Raw genomic sequence first — 14,974 nt, forward strand, 5'->3', positions numbered from 1 at the left:
CAACATATTTAGAAACAGATGGCAAGCTGTCCTAGATTTAAATATTATACTGATATCCATAAGGATAATTGTAAATGAGGCTCAAAAATATAGCTGATTGGAGTTACACACTCAGACTTCAATCCATGCCATTTTGTAATGCAATCATCACACTAACCTTTCTGAATCACGTAGTGCAAGATTTGTTCAATTACTGATGCTACCTTGTTAACATCTTGTAAAACAGGCAAATAGGTATTCTCAGATGAAAATACTTCAAGCATCCTCATAGGAAGTGCAACATTCAGACTGTCATCATTGCAGTTCTGTAGCAATCTGACAAAATGTAAATTGTTACTCAAATAGTAGAGAGGCTTTTTTCTCTGCCATATAACAAGAAATGTAATTCTAACTTACAAGCAGCAAAATTAACTTTCAGACTTCAGGATGGTAAAGAAAATGTAAAAGAAAATGACCACTAATCATAGAGTTAATATGTACAAGTGAAACATAGGTGTTATCTTACTTTCAGATACATTAGTACCCACATTTTATAGGATACGGGCAGCATGAAGTTAACACTTCACAACTGATGTTACCAACAACATGCTATGGTTTTCAAGTAACAGGAGAATAACATTGCCTTTAAAAATAACTTATTTTGTTACACTGTGAGATTCAACATAACAAAGAAGATTTCTTTCTCCTAATCATTGTTTTATTTAGAGGTCATTTTGCACAATTTCAAACTATTTCATATTCTAAGTGTATTTTCTAAAATAACATGACACTCTTTACATGATAAGTGATTAGTAATACCCCTCCCATTGTCCCAACTCTGCATGCCGTGAGTTCTCAAAGGTAACCCAATTGAATGCCAACTCTGGCTGGTTCTACCAAACTGAGTAAGACTTTAAGAACTGCCCTGGCTGCAAATGTGCATCTATAGATCTTAAGTAAACCCATCATAGTAAACTGATTTTCTTTTTGTTTCCTATTTTGTGCTTTACCTGCAGCATAAGCCCAGCAGTCTTTTTATCTGGAATAGGCATGTAAGTTTGTCAGGGCCATCAAGCTGCTTCACAAACTGAGCATTTTGTTTAATCAAGTTCTGGCATATCCATATCTGCAAGGAAGGAGAAATATCAGACACAAGTTTTAAAATGATTTATAAATATCCCTGCCTTTTGCAACCTTAATGCTAAATCTATAGAAAAAAAAATAAAGACAAAACCTGCTTCCCCCACTCTCTTTGCAACATGTTAAACAAGTTGCCAATGCAACTGAGAGATCTCCACTTTCATTCAAACAATCATTATCTATCCATTTGCAGGCAAATGCTAAAGAAATCTGTTCGGAAAGTAAGCTTAGCTTCAAAAATAAAAGGGAAAATAATAAAACCTTTTCCACATATATAAGAAATGAACACGCGCATCAGTAATTTGTAGCAAGAGATTTCCAGTTTACTCTACACCCTGGTCTGCAAACATCTTTGGAATAAACAAGCAACTAGTCCAAGCCCTTCAGGAAAGAATAAGAAATGCTTGATTTGCAATAGGATCCACTTCACAAAGAAATATTACTGTCTCAGATTATCTAATAATGATCTGGCTTCTGGGACCCAACTTAGACATCCTCTTTGGACACTCTACAATTCCCTCCGTTGCTTCTTGATTCAGAAGGAAGAACTAAATTGTGCAAACTATAGTTGGGTAATGACAGATCAATTTAGTTATGTCAAAAACAATCTGACTAAACCAGCAAGAGGTAGAGGAAAACCATGAGTGTGCATGAAGGAAGGAAGGAATGACCAGTAGTCAATTTGATTCCATCATGAATCAAGTCACTGTCTAACATACCACCCTTCAAAATACATTTGCATATAGGAAAATCAACTTCTTATTTAAAAGCTACTTCGTACAACAAGAGGTACCTTTGTGTAATACTGGACTTTGTGCAAACATTGTATGCTGTACACATGGTTAACTTTAGCAGTTAAGAATTAAAATAATAAAAGTATCGAGGAGACTTCAATAACATCTTAATAAATCCCATTACTTACCAAACGTTTAGAATCCTCATTGTGCCTATAGAAAAATAGAAGCTGACGAACTAGAAGAGTTAGATTTGATCCATTGGCAGTGGAGAAACTTCCTCCAGATTGTGTTAAATTAGCATAGCGATCAAATTCGCTCCTCTGAATGGCATACTTAAAATAAAGAACAAAACCAAATAAATGCTCAAAATTAAATGCATACATTTTCATACAGACCAGCTTTGTTTTTGGATGTTTGTGCCCCCATATACATCAAGTACTCATAAAGCCTCTTCCTAAAATCATGATCCAAAGCAAAGCAACAAATCCAAGGAGTAATATATATAAGACCAAGAGATGCAAAACATTGGGCATAGTTTGATATGTATGCATATAACGCTGACTAGGAGACTATTGTGAATCTTAGTTACTGTATTTTTATTTTTCAACTTGCTGTCATGTTTTCAATATAACAGGGTCTTCTTGTATTGCCACCCAGAACAAGTCTTTAATAATAAGATTTAATAATATAATAATAATATAAATGGAATCTGAAACTATGATTTTCCTGCCCAAAACTGTGCCTTATCCTGCCAGTCCACAGAACAAGAGTCTACTCAAGAAGAGACAGAGTGTTTGATGTGTGACTTCTTTCACAGACTGCCATATGGCTGCTACATATTTTCTCCTTATTCCGCTAAATAGCAATAACATCCACTGCAATATGCCTCAAAGCTCAATTTATTCTCTGTGCACTGAGAGCAAATGTTGGATCTGATCCAATGTCCTGCCAGTGGAAGGAAGGCTGGAATAGTGGTATCACCAACTGTTAGGCTGATCTTATTGTAATCCACATTCAAAAGCAATTAAGAAAAGTCAATCATGCAAAAAGTGCCTACTTGGTGTTTTCTGTCCCTGTACCCTCGAACAAAAGATTGGATGATTATCGCGTTTTTCAGTCTTCTCCTTTCTTCCTAAGGAGACAAGGCAAAGGTCAAAATAAAATTTGCTGCATTGTAGTTAACAGTACAAAATATGAGAGAGCTATTGCTGAATCGATTGAATAAATAAAGCAATATTATTTATTTAATTATTAATTTATTGTTAACACTGCCAAGAACACTGCTGGTAAGTTTTGTGGCAGACCAGGTGTGGGGCTTCCAAAAGACCTACTTAGTCAATAGTATGTATTAGCTAGTTAGAGCAAAAGCTGAAATAAAGCCACACTCACACACCAGGAAACATTTAATTACATATAAAATTTCTATTGTATCCACAAGGTTCTCTGTGCTATATCAAATGCATAATCTTGCTAGAAGCAGATAACTTCCTTAGATATTACACTATCACTCTATCCTGCCATTATATAAGGGCTTTTTTCATTATATGTATATTCAGAGACAAAAATGTGATCTGTAATTTCCTGCAGAATTTATCATACTTGGAAATGTTCTTCTTGTTCTTTTGGAAAAGTAAGACATAATTCTAAATTGCCTAATTAGTTAGATATGCCTCCAATATTTAAGTTGTTTCAAGAATAAATTCCATTAAGAGAGTTACATGAAGGAAAGAGTTGCAAATAAGAGAGAAAAGGGACGGAATAAAAAACCATCCGGCAGAAAATGAGAAAAGAAACCGAATGAATGAAGCGGACTCCCAATACAGAGATCTGCCAGTCAGTTTGGATTGTTATTTTAAAAAAGAAAGTCCACAATGATCTCAGAAGTAATTATTCATTTTCCGTATTACACATCTGAATGACAACAGACAACAGTTATCTTTTGTTCATTGGGCGTATGTTTTATCCAATATTGGATAAGGGATAATTAGTGACCTATACTGCAACTGACCCATATCTGCAATTGTTTGTAGCCTGACAGTGTTGCTGCCTCTTCAAAAATGTATCTATGTAAAAGAATACATTCCTACACACATACAGTACTATATTCATGGGACACTTCTTCTGTATCACAGCCTTGTAAGTTACCCAGCCAGCAATTATTTGCTAGTCATTGTTGCTTAGGTCTAATACACAAAGAAAACCCATAGTTATATTTAATTAAGTAACAATGCCAAGTTAAAGTTGGAGTTACAATGTTCATAAAGTGTAAGTAAACATGAAAAAATCAGTCACTGAATACACGAGTAAATACATGTATAGGTTAAAATGTATCTGATGTAAATTGCAACAAAGCATAATTCAACAAATTCTCAAAAATATTAAAACGGCACGCACTACCCTAGTAAGCAAATTGCATGAATCACGGATGTAATTAATTTCTCTCATGGTAAATCAGGATTACAGAAAAAATTGAAGCATTCAAAATCACATTAACTAAAGAACCCCTACTATAAGACATCAGGTTGATAAAATAAACCAGCAATTTTTTATAACTTTCTAGATCACAGTAGTTTCCCTGAGCTAAAGTAGACTAAACATCTGTACTTTAACAACAGAACACATGCTTTGTATTCAGACACTGGCATCTGAGATGTTTAAGAGCTACTACCATAAAGCTATAGTGAGCTATATGTAGGCAGCCAAGTTATGATTATGTGAAATGTCACCATTAACTTTCCCACGGTTAATACTAGCCATATTTTTAGTTTAACCAGGATCTAAAACCATGAGCTCCTATTAGCTTCAGATGCTTTGTTTGCTTTTTCACTGCAATTCCGTTAAGGCAAGCTTCTTATTTTAATTTTTCTCATACAGAATTAATGTCAATTGGCAACATCTACTCTATAAAGCTCTACTTATACCATACCTCTCGCTTCCGTCTCTCCTCCTGTGTACGATGCAAAAGAGATGCCTTTTCCTCCTGAAACAAAACACAATTTAACGTTGTATTTGAAGTTATATATTGAAATAGTTACATCTTTTTTTCTCAAAATAATTTTTATAGTCATTACATGCTTTTTTTCTCTCTTTATATGCTTGGTTTCAAAACAATCGAACTGATGGATCCATTAAATACCTGCCTGTTCTACCTTCTCATATTCTCTATTACAAGTATAAGATTGGGTTTTTGTAGGTTTTTTTCGGGCTATATGGCCATGTTCTAGAGGCATTCTCTCCTGACGTTTCGCTTGCATCTATGGCAAGCATCCTCAGAGATAGTGAGGACCTCACTACCTCTGAGGATGCTTGCCATAGATGCAGGCGAAATGTCAGGAGAGAATGCCTCTAGAACATGGCCATATAGCCCGAAAAAACCTACAACAACCCAGTGATTCTGGCCATGAAAGCCTTCGACAATACAAGTTTAAGATTGTTTTGTTGCCATTTTTTAAAGTCATCTCAGTTTGTTTAAACAGCCCTGATGTTGATTGACACATTCAATTACTTTAAAAGTCCATAAGAATAAATGACATCACTTTTATGGTGAAAAACATGATAGCCGTTAAAATAGGAATTCTAGTTCTTCTCAAGGTCAGAAATCTCTGAAATTGATAATGTTGTTAATACTTTTGTTGAACCAATCAAACAGACATATATAAAGAAGTCATAAGAACCTAAATCTAATTAGTACTAAATAGAACATACTGAATTTATGCAAAGGTTGAGTCAGTAATCAATTCAGCAGAACTGCTCTAACTGGCACTAACCACTGGATTTAAGCCATGGCAACAAAAGTATTTCCACTGTGCAAGCATATTGTAAAATACAGTAGGCCCACTTATTATGCAAGTTTGTTGAATGCAGTTCCAGATATACATGAAGAGTTTTGGATACCATAGTGTTACTAGGAGGACCTTGCAATGCCTACAGAAAATGTTTTCTCTACGGCTACAGTGTGACTTTATGGTCCAATTCCACAAGACATTCCCAGCTTGATGCCTATTTCCTTTGGCAGAAACAATCATGGTCCAGCAGGCCCTACCAAGAGATAAGGGAAATAAGTCACAGTTTCCCCATTTCTAATAGAAGCTGCTGGGTATTTCATGCTTGTGGGGAGCCATCAAGTCCACAGAGTTCTGAAAATACAACTGAGGTTGCAATCTAAAGGTTTTGGTCATTACACAGCCCAAACATCTATCTTCCTCCAAATAAAACCATTATTATTATTATGTATATTTATATCCTGCTTTCTCTCTCCATATGTAGACTAAAAGCAGCTCACGACTAAAAGCAATGCAATACAACTTAAAATGTACAAGTATTAAAACAATATTAAATATCATTAAAAGCAGATAAAATCACAGCAGCCCTTGACAATCTTAAAAACCTTCTTCTTTAAAAGCCTGCCTAAATAAAAAGGTTTTACTCTGCCGCCTGAAGGACGGCAAGAAGGGGAACATTCTGGTTTCCCTGGGCAGAGAGTTCCAGAGCAGAGAGGCAGACACCAAAAAGGCCCTCTCTCTCCTTCCCATCAACTGAGCTTGAGATGGAGGTGAGACTGAGAGAAGGGCCTCTCCTAAAGATCCCAGGGCCTGGGCAGGTTTGTATAAGTGGATGAAGTTGGGTCTTTAAAGGTCACAACCAGCACTTTGAATTGTGCCCAGTAACACTGGCAGCTGATGGAGCTGCTTTAACTGGGGGGTTGTCTGCTCCCTGTAGCAGCCCCAGTGAGCAACCTGGCTTCTGCTGTTTGGACCAGCTGAAGTTTCTGAGCACTCTTCAGGGGTAGCCCCACGTAGAGCATGTTACAATAATCCAGACAGGATGTAACTAAGGAACAGACCACTGTGGCCAGATCTGGCTTCTCAAGGAATGGGCACAGTTGTCGCACAAGTTTTAATTGTGCAAAGGCCTTCCTGGCCACTGCTGCTACCGGTTTCAGTGCCAAGTCCAAGAGGAGCCCCCAAACTGTGAACCTGTGTTTTCAGGGAAAATGTGACCCCCATCTAGCATAGGCTGGATCCCTATTCCCTGATCCGATAACCTCCCGCCAGTTGTATGTATATGTTAAACAGCAGGTACTACCACTTTGTGTCAGAGAAGATTCCAGAGGAAATGGATCCAAGAAAATATTTCCTGGCTGGCCTGTGAGAGTGAAACTGCAGAATACAGCTAAACCTTCTAGTTTTCCAAACTAAATTCAAGCCTTCACATTTCCTAATAGTAACTTAAGCAAGAAATAAATTTTGGCCATAAAACTGCATCAAATGAGGCCCCTTAATCCAGTGGATGTTAAAATTGGAAAGAATCTGGATCAAGTCATCAACTCAGCTCATCAGAAAATGTTGAGTAAATCTGTATCTCACAAACATTCAAACCCCTCATAGAGTTATTGTAAGAATACAAGGAGGAATAGAAAACTCTGTATATACAGAGCCTGACATCTTTTCACTCTTTTTCATTACATCATTATTGTCCAAAACCCCATGGTTTCAAAACTATTGTGGGAAATATGCACTCATCACCTATTTTTTGAGTAAAGAAGTACTGCCTCTAAGGTATTATTACTGTTTGTAATCTGATGTCAAATGATGTAAAGCACCTACAATGTAATCCTAGAGGGCAAGCTATGCCCTGTCAATTGCCATTCTTATATATCAAGATTTATTCTTTCTTCAGGCACAAAACAATGTAATATAACATATGTGATCTAATGAGCACGAATGGCTTTTAGCTATCAGAAATGTGTCATAAGAAAAAGAAAGTACCTCCATAATTCATCTGAATAACTACACTTATAGTACTCTATATATTTCTAGTGCACACCTGATTCACAAAAAATATGGTTAATGCAGCAATGCATACCAATGTGGATGATGCAGCAATATGTCCCTTAAAAGACAATTTTTCATACTAAATATTTTATACTGTAGAAGAAAAAGCATACAAAAAATATAATAGCATAAATTTAATATAAATTAGGTGTACAATGATTTCATTAAAACTCTGGTTATTTGAACAATTTAATCCAGATTGTATTTTTAGTTTAAAATCATCCTAATTGATAATCATATGTAAAGACACAGGAATTCATAACATAAGCAGGTAAAGAAAGACTGGATTTGTATAACTTTGTGAGAGATACAAAGTTATTACTCCCATTGTATAGACAATAAACTGAAACTAGTGACTTGTCTGAAGCAAGGAAGTGAACTGGGTGTAAAAAGGATATTTGACATGAAGCCAAGGTTCAGTTATGCTACTGCTGAGTCATAAGTCTTTAAAAAAATAAATCCAGATTACAGCAAATACAATTTACAATTGCTTATGTTCCCTTGCATACAGGGACTATCTTGTACTGCAACAGCACTAAAAAGAATTCCCCCTTTTAAAATGAGATAAGTGTATCTCTAGCTAACCTAGTCTGGGATTTCCAGAGTCTGAATTAGAAAACCTGATCTGTAATTCTTAAATGTGTTGAACTCTCTTTCCTATCAACTTTATCAGGTAGCAAATGTAGGTACTCTTCAACTCTTCACAATAACTTAGAATGCACATTCACAGTAAGCATTCATTGGATTAGTGAGAGGAGGGATTCACATAATTTGGCATATGCCCAAGCCCTCAGCCTCAAAAGGACAAAAAGCATGTTCATTTATCTGAATTGCAAAGAAGAGTAAACACGTAAAATAATGTTCTGATGAACATTTATTGCCTTGCAATGGAGACATTGCTTGGAGGTTTATGTCTTTCTTTTAGCTACTTTGTGGCACTGGAGTGGGCAGAAACTTGCTCCAGGAAACCTGCATGGTCCTGATGGTGTACCTCTGAGAAATCATGGACACAATACACCTGTCCACAGTCATCATTACCCAGATATTCCAGAAAGAAAGATTTGTCCTCCTACTGGAACATCTAGGATAGACTAAATGGCCTGGGCACCGGCTGTTAGGAATTGTGGGAGTTGAAGTCCAAAACACCTGGAGGGTCAGTGTTTGCCCATGCCTGATCGATACTGTAAAATCAACAAAGATTGCTGCTATGGCTCAAAGCTATGGAATCTTGGAAGCTGCAGTTTTACAAAGCCTTTAGCCTTCTCTGCCAAAGAGTGCTGGGATCTCACCAAAGTACAATTCCTGGAATTCCACAAAATTGACCTGCATTAATTCTACTGTGACGATGGAACCCCTATCAGTGTGTTTTATAATAATAATAATAATAATAATAATAATAATAATAGTGGTACTTAAAATACTTAAATAAAAGTGGTACTTAAAAACATATTCTATTTACCTAAGTAAGTTTCAACAGCTGTCAGGACAAAGGTGACAAAGAACTAATTACCCTAATCAAGTGATCACCATTTTACTGACATCTTACTTCCTTGAAAAGCCAAAACCACCATTCTGTGGAGGCCCTGCTATCGATCCTGCCTGCCTCGGAAGTGCAATTGGCAGAGATGAAGGACAGGACCTTCTCAGTGGTGTCCCCAAAGCTATGGAACTCCCTCCCCAGGGATATTAGATCAGCCCCCTCCCTCCTGACTTTCTGAAAAAAAAGTAAAGACCTGGCTCTTTGAGCAAGCTTTTGAGAATGAAACGGAATAGATAACACGGAATTATAAATGATAAACATGGAATGGCCAGACTATGTTACTGGATAACATTTTTAACAAGACGATACCGATGATTATATGCTCTAACGGTTTTTATTTATGTTTTATATTGTAATGTTGATTGTTTTTAATGGCACTTTTATGAATGCCTGACATCGAATTGTGCCAATCTGTAACCCGCCTTGAGTCGCCGTATAGCTGAGAAAGGCGGGTTAAATATCCTAAATAAATAAATAACTTTATTTATATTCTGCCCTATCTCCCCTGGGGGACTCAGGGCGGATTCCAACAAATAAAAAAGCAAAGATTCAATGCCTCACTAACAGTGAATACAAATATAAAAATCCAAGATAGCCCCACATAAAGAGCAATTTAAGCATAACAACTATAATTTAAATAAAACATAATCAATTGAAAATTATAATGAACATAGAACTTAATCATAAAACATCCAAATTACTACATCAAAACAACCCAAAGGTTCACAAATGTGTGTATAGATTGTATGACCAAAGTTGTTAAATGGCTTACTGTTCCCATTGACTTGGATGTTTCAATGTGCTTTTGAATAATAGTTTAGCTACTGATTAAGTCTACCTAGCCCTAATCTTTTGGTTGGATTTCCAGCACTTTATCCCCAGTCCCGGCTCTACAGTTTTGAATTTGCACAAGCCCTTGTCCTGCCCTATTAGTCTCAAATCTGCATACGCCCACTTTTTCAGCTACTGGTTGTTTGATGTCTGGTTTATGTTTCATGATGTTGTCATTTCATTTGGTTTTACTGCTTTAATATATTTTACTATTATGTATTTTAATTGTGTTAGTTGTAACCTTTGTTTATATTCGGCTTGTCCCCATGTAAGCTTCCCTGAGTCTCTTCGGGGAGATGGAGGCAGGATATAAGAATAAAGTTATCATTATTATGTGACCTAACAATTCTGAGTGCATTTATACTATCCAATCAGAAGTCTGGTAGAAGTTTCTCTTCATCTCTAAGAGAATCAAATCTTGCTTTTTTTGCAAGATTTGTTCAGAAGTGGCTTGCCATTGCTTTCCTCTGAAGCTGAGAGAGTGTGACTCACCCAAAGTCATCCAGTGTGTTTCTATGACTGAGTAGGGATTTGAACCATGGTCTCCAGTCATAGGCTGCATCTACACAGTTGAACGAATGCAGTTGGGCACCACGTTTAACAGCGGCGACTCAATGCTATGGAATAGTGACAAGGTGTTTAGTTTTCCCTGCCACAGAGTACTGGTGTCTCACCAAAGATCAGATCCCAGGACTCCATAGCAGTGAGCTATAGCAGTTAAGATGCTGTCAAATTGCATTAATGCTACACAGTGTAGATATAGTGGGTTGCTGTGAGTTTTCTCAGCTTTATCACCATGATCCAGAAGCATTCTCTCCTGACATTTTGTCCACCTCTATAGCAGGCATCATCAGAGGTTGAGGGGTCGGTTGGAAACTAAGTAAGTGAGGCTTATATATCTGTGGAATGTCCAGGGTGGAACAAAGAACTCGTCTGCTAGAGGTATGTGTGAATGTTGCAATTTGACACCTTGATTAGCATTTAATGGCCTGAAGTTTCAAGGCCTGGCTAGTTTTTGAGTCTTGTTATTTATTTGTTCTGATTTTAGAGTTTTTTTAATACTGGTAGCCAGATTTTGTTCATTTTCATGGTTTCCTCCTTTCTGTCAAAATTGTCCACATGCTTATGGATTTCAGTGGCTTCTGTGTAGTCTGACATGGTGGTTGTTTGAGTGGTCCAGCATTTCTGTGTTCTCTGATAATATGATGCGTCCTGGTAGGTTCATCAGGTGCTCTGCTATGGTTGGTTTCTCTGGTTTAATTAATCTGCAGTGCCTTTCATGTTCCTTGATTCATGTTTGGGCAATGCTATGTTTGGTGGTCCCTAGGTAGACTACAGTAGAATCCCGCTTATCCAACATAAATGGGCCGGCAGAACATTGGATCAGCAAAAATGTTGGATAATAAGGAGGGATTAAGGAAAAGCCTATTAAACGTTACACTAAGTTATGATTTTACAAATTACACACCAAAACATCATGTTTTATAATAAATGACAGAAAAGGCAGTTCAATACACAGTAACATTATTATTATTATTATTATTATTATTATTAACTTTATTTGTACCCCGCTAGCATCTCCCGCAGGACTCGATGCGGCTTACACGGGCCGAAGCCACAAAACACAATACAATAGAAAACATAACACAACAATAAACAAGCAAATCAAACAATTAAGCAAAATAACCACAATGACAATACATCAAGACACTATTAAAACTGGTTCGGCCAGCGCAATGGGGTACAGGGTTAAAAGTGCTGAGATGGCAGGAGGAACGTGGGATTAAGTGCGGTGTGCAGCAACATTAGTTGTGCTAAAGTGCATCTAGGACTTGGGATGGGGATTCCTAATCTGCGAAGGCACATCGGAACAGCCAAGTTTTTAGGTTATGTAGTAATTACTGTATTTACAAATTTAGCACCAAAACATGTATTGAAACAGCAGTGGATCCAGGTAGAGGCAGACTGCAGTTGTATAATACAGAACATTGGATGAGCAAAGGTTGGATAAGTGAGACTCTACTGTATGTTGAACAGCATGTACTACCACTTTGTGTCAGAGAAGATTCCTGAGGAAATGGATCCAGATCCTGGCTGGCCTGTGAGAGTCAAACTGCAGAATACAATTTCTAGTTTCCCAATGTGCTGAAACAGCTGTGGATCCTGGCGGGAGGCAGGCTGTGTTGGATAATACAGAACGTTGGATGAGTGAAGGTTGGATAAGTGAGACTCTATTGTCCCAGTATTTAAAAACTCTAAAATCAGAATAGTAAATAAAGAACAAGACTCAAAGAGCAGGGGAATTCCAGACAAGAATCAATCAGGGCCAACTAACTCCTCCCAACAAAGGATTCCCCCAGGCTGCAACCAGCCAGGCCTTGAAAGCGCAAGCCATCGAATGCTAATCAAGGGGTCCTTCCATACAGCTCTATATCCCAAAATATCAAGGCTGAAAGACACAAAAATCTACTTTGAGCTGGGTTATCTGTCCACACTCAGATAATATGGGATTTTCTGCCTTGATATTCTGGGATATAGGGCTGTGTGGAATGGCCTCTACATTATCTGAGTGTGGACACAGATAACCTAGTTCAATGCAGATATTGTGGGATTTTCTGCCTTGATATTCTGGGATACAGGGCTGTGTGGAAGGACCCTACATTATCTGTGTGTGGACTCAGACAACCGAGTTCAATGCAGATATTGTGGGATTTTCTGCCTTGATATTCTGGGATATAGGGGTGTGGAGGGGTGCTGGGTGGCAAATTGCAACATTCACACGTACCTCTAGCAGACAAGAGTTCTTTCCCCCACTCTGGACATTCCACAGATATATAAGACTCGCTTGCTTAGTTTCCAACAGGCCTCACAGTCTCTGGGGATGCTTGCCATAGATGTGGAAGAATCATAGAGTTGGAAGAGACCTCATGGGCCATCCAGTCCAACCCACTACCAAGAAGCCAGAATATTGCATTCAAAGCACCCCTGATAGATGGCCATCCAGCCTCTGTTTAAAAGTTTCCAAAGAGGGAGCCTCCAACACACTCCGGGGCAGAGAGTTCCACTGCTGAACTGCTCTCACAGTCAGGAAGTTCTTCCTCATGTTCAGATGGAATCTCCTTTCTTGTAGTTTGAAGCCATTGCTCTGCGTCCTAGTCTCCAGGGAAGCAGAAAACAAGCTTGCTCCCTCCTCCCTGTGACTTCCTATTACATATTTATATTTATTATTTATTTATTTATTATTTGGACTTATATTCCGCCACTCCCCTGGGCTATCATATTTCCTCTCAGCCTTCTCTTCTTCAGGCTAAACATGCCCAGCTCCTTAAGCCGCTCCTCATAGGGCTTGTTCTCCAAACCCTTGATCATTTTAGTCGCCTTCCTCTGGACACATTTCAGCTTCTCAATACCTGTCTTCAATTGTGATGCCCAGAATTGGGCACAATATTCCAGGTATGGTCTAACCAAAGCGGAATAGATGGGTACGTCACCCTGGACATTCCAGACATATAAGCCTCACTTGCTTAGTTTCCAACAGACCTCACAGCCTCTGGGGAGTTTTTCGGTCTCTATGGCCAAGGTTCCAGAAGCATTCTCTCCTGATGTTTTGCCCACATCTATGGCAGGCGTCCGCAGGGGTAGTGAGATCTGTTAGAAACCAGGTAAGTGTGATTTATATATCTGTGGAATGTCCAGAGTGGGAGAAAGAACTCTTGTCTGTTTGAGGCTAACACCTCCCAACAAAGGATTCCCCCAGGCAGGAAGCAAGAAGTCTTTGAATCTGCAAGGCCATTCAATGCTAATCAAGGTGGCCAATTGCAACATTCACACTTCAAACAGACAATACTTCTTTCTGGAAATTCCACAGATGTATAAACCTCACTTGCCTAGTTTACAACAGACCTCACAACCTCTGAGGATGCCTGCCATAGATGTGGAAGAAACGTCAGGAGAGAATGCTTCTGAACATGGCCATACAGAATGGAAAACTCACAGCCACCCAGTGATTGCGGCCATGTAGATATACCCATGACACCTGGAGGGAGGGCCCAAGCCTGTATGAGAAGCAGAGAAGGGCAGGCAGGCAGGCAGCCCGGGGGTCCAGGGCTTACCTTCTTACTGGCCCCTCCGAGGGACACCTTGGGCCTGGTTTTGAACTCCCCCTCGAAGCTGAACATGGCGAGGCGCGGCCTGGCCTATCCTCCTCCCGTGCAGAGCGAGAGAGCGGCGGCCCAGGCCTTCATGGTCCGTCCCAGGCCCAAAGCCCGGCCTGCCTGTCGTGTAATCTCCTCCCCCGCCTCCCCTTCCCTTCCCCCGGCCCCGGAATAGGGAAGGAGTGGCTCGGAAGGCCTCCCTTGGCAGCGAGAGAAGCGGGAAGGAAGAGAAGGATCACAACACCAGCCGGTTCCTGGAAGAAAATGGCCGCCGTCTGCAGCTGAGCTTTGCCCCCTCCCCTTCCGCGCGCTCCCGAGGGCCGCGCATGCGCGTACGCCGATTCGGGGCGCGCGCCTGCCTGCCTGCCTCTCTGAGGTAAAACCAGGCATAGGCCAACTCGGGCCCTCCCTCCAGGTGTTCTGCCATTAGAAGCCACTTCTGTATGCATTCTACAATGGAGAGATTTCCTTGCTGACGGGAAGCTTCCCTTGTTGATGGGAAGCTTCCCACCGGAGTGGAAATCATCTATCGGACAGATGGCAAGCTCTTTAACCTCAGCAGACTGAAATCCAAAACCAAAGTTACAACAACATCTGTTATAGAACTCCAGTATGCTGATGACAATGTCATCTGTGCGCATTCAGAAGAAGATCTACAAGCCACTCTAAACACCTTCACAGAAGCATACACGAAGCTTGGCCTGTCACTGAACATCGAGAAAACCAAAGTCACCAGCAGTCACCAACCATCCCCTCTCC

General features: G+C 39.3%; 1 protein-coding gene across 2 annotated transcripts in view; it reads right to left on the reverse strand.

Moving 5' to 3' along the window:
* Positions 1 to 14,513, reverse strand: part of UBE3C (ubiquitin protein ligase E3C) — a 58,513-nt gene extending 44,000 nt beyond the window's left edge. For both annotated transcript variants that reach the window (XM_060782579.2, XM_060782578.2), the window contains exons 1-6: positions 14,174 to 14,513; positions 4,783 to 4,836; positions 2,914 to 2,988; positions 2,042 to 2,188; positions 990 to 1,105; positions 158 to 315 (exon numbers count right to left, since the gene is read on the reverse strand). In XM_060782579.2, coding sequence (XP_060638562.1) covers positions 158 to 315; positions 990 to 1,105; positions 2,042 to 2,188; positions 2,914 to 2,988; positions 4,783 to 4,836; positions 14,174 to 14,239 — 616 coding nt within the window. In that variant the 5' untranslated portion in view covers positions 14,240 to 14,513. The remainder of the gene's footprint in view (positions 1 to 157; positions 316 to 989; positions 1,106 to 2,041; positions 2,189 to 2,913; positions 2,989 to 4,782; positions 4,837 to 14,173) is intronic.
* Between the last annotated feature and the right edge of the window lie 461 nt (positions 14,514 to 14,974).

Source organism: Anolis sagrei, chromosome 6 (genome assembly GCF_037176765.1).
Source record: "Anolis sagrei isolate rAnoSag1 chromosome 6, rAnoSag1.mat, whole genome shotgun sequence".
Lineage (NCBI taxonomy): Eukaryota > Metazoa > Chordata > Lepidosauria > Squamata > Dactyloidae > Anolis > Anolis sagrei.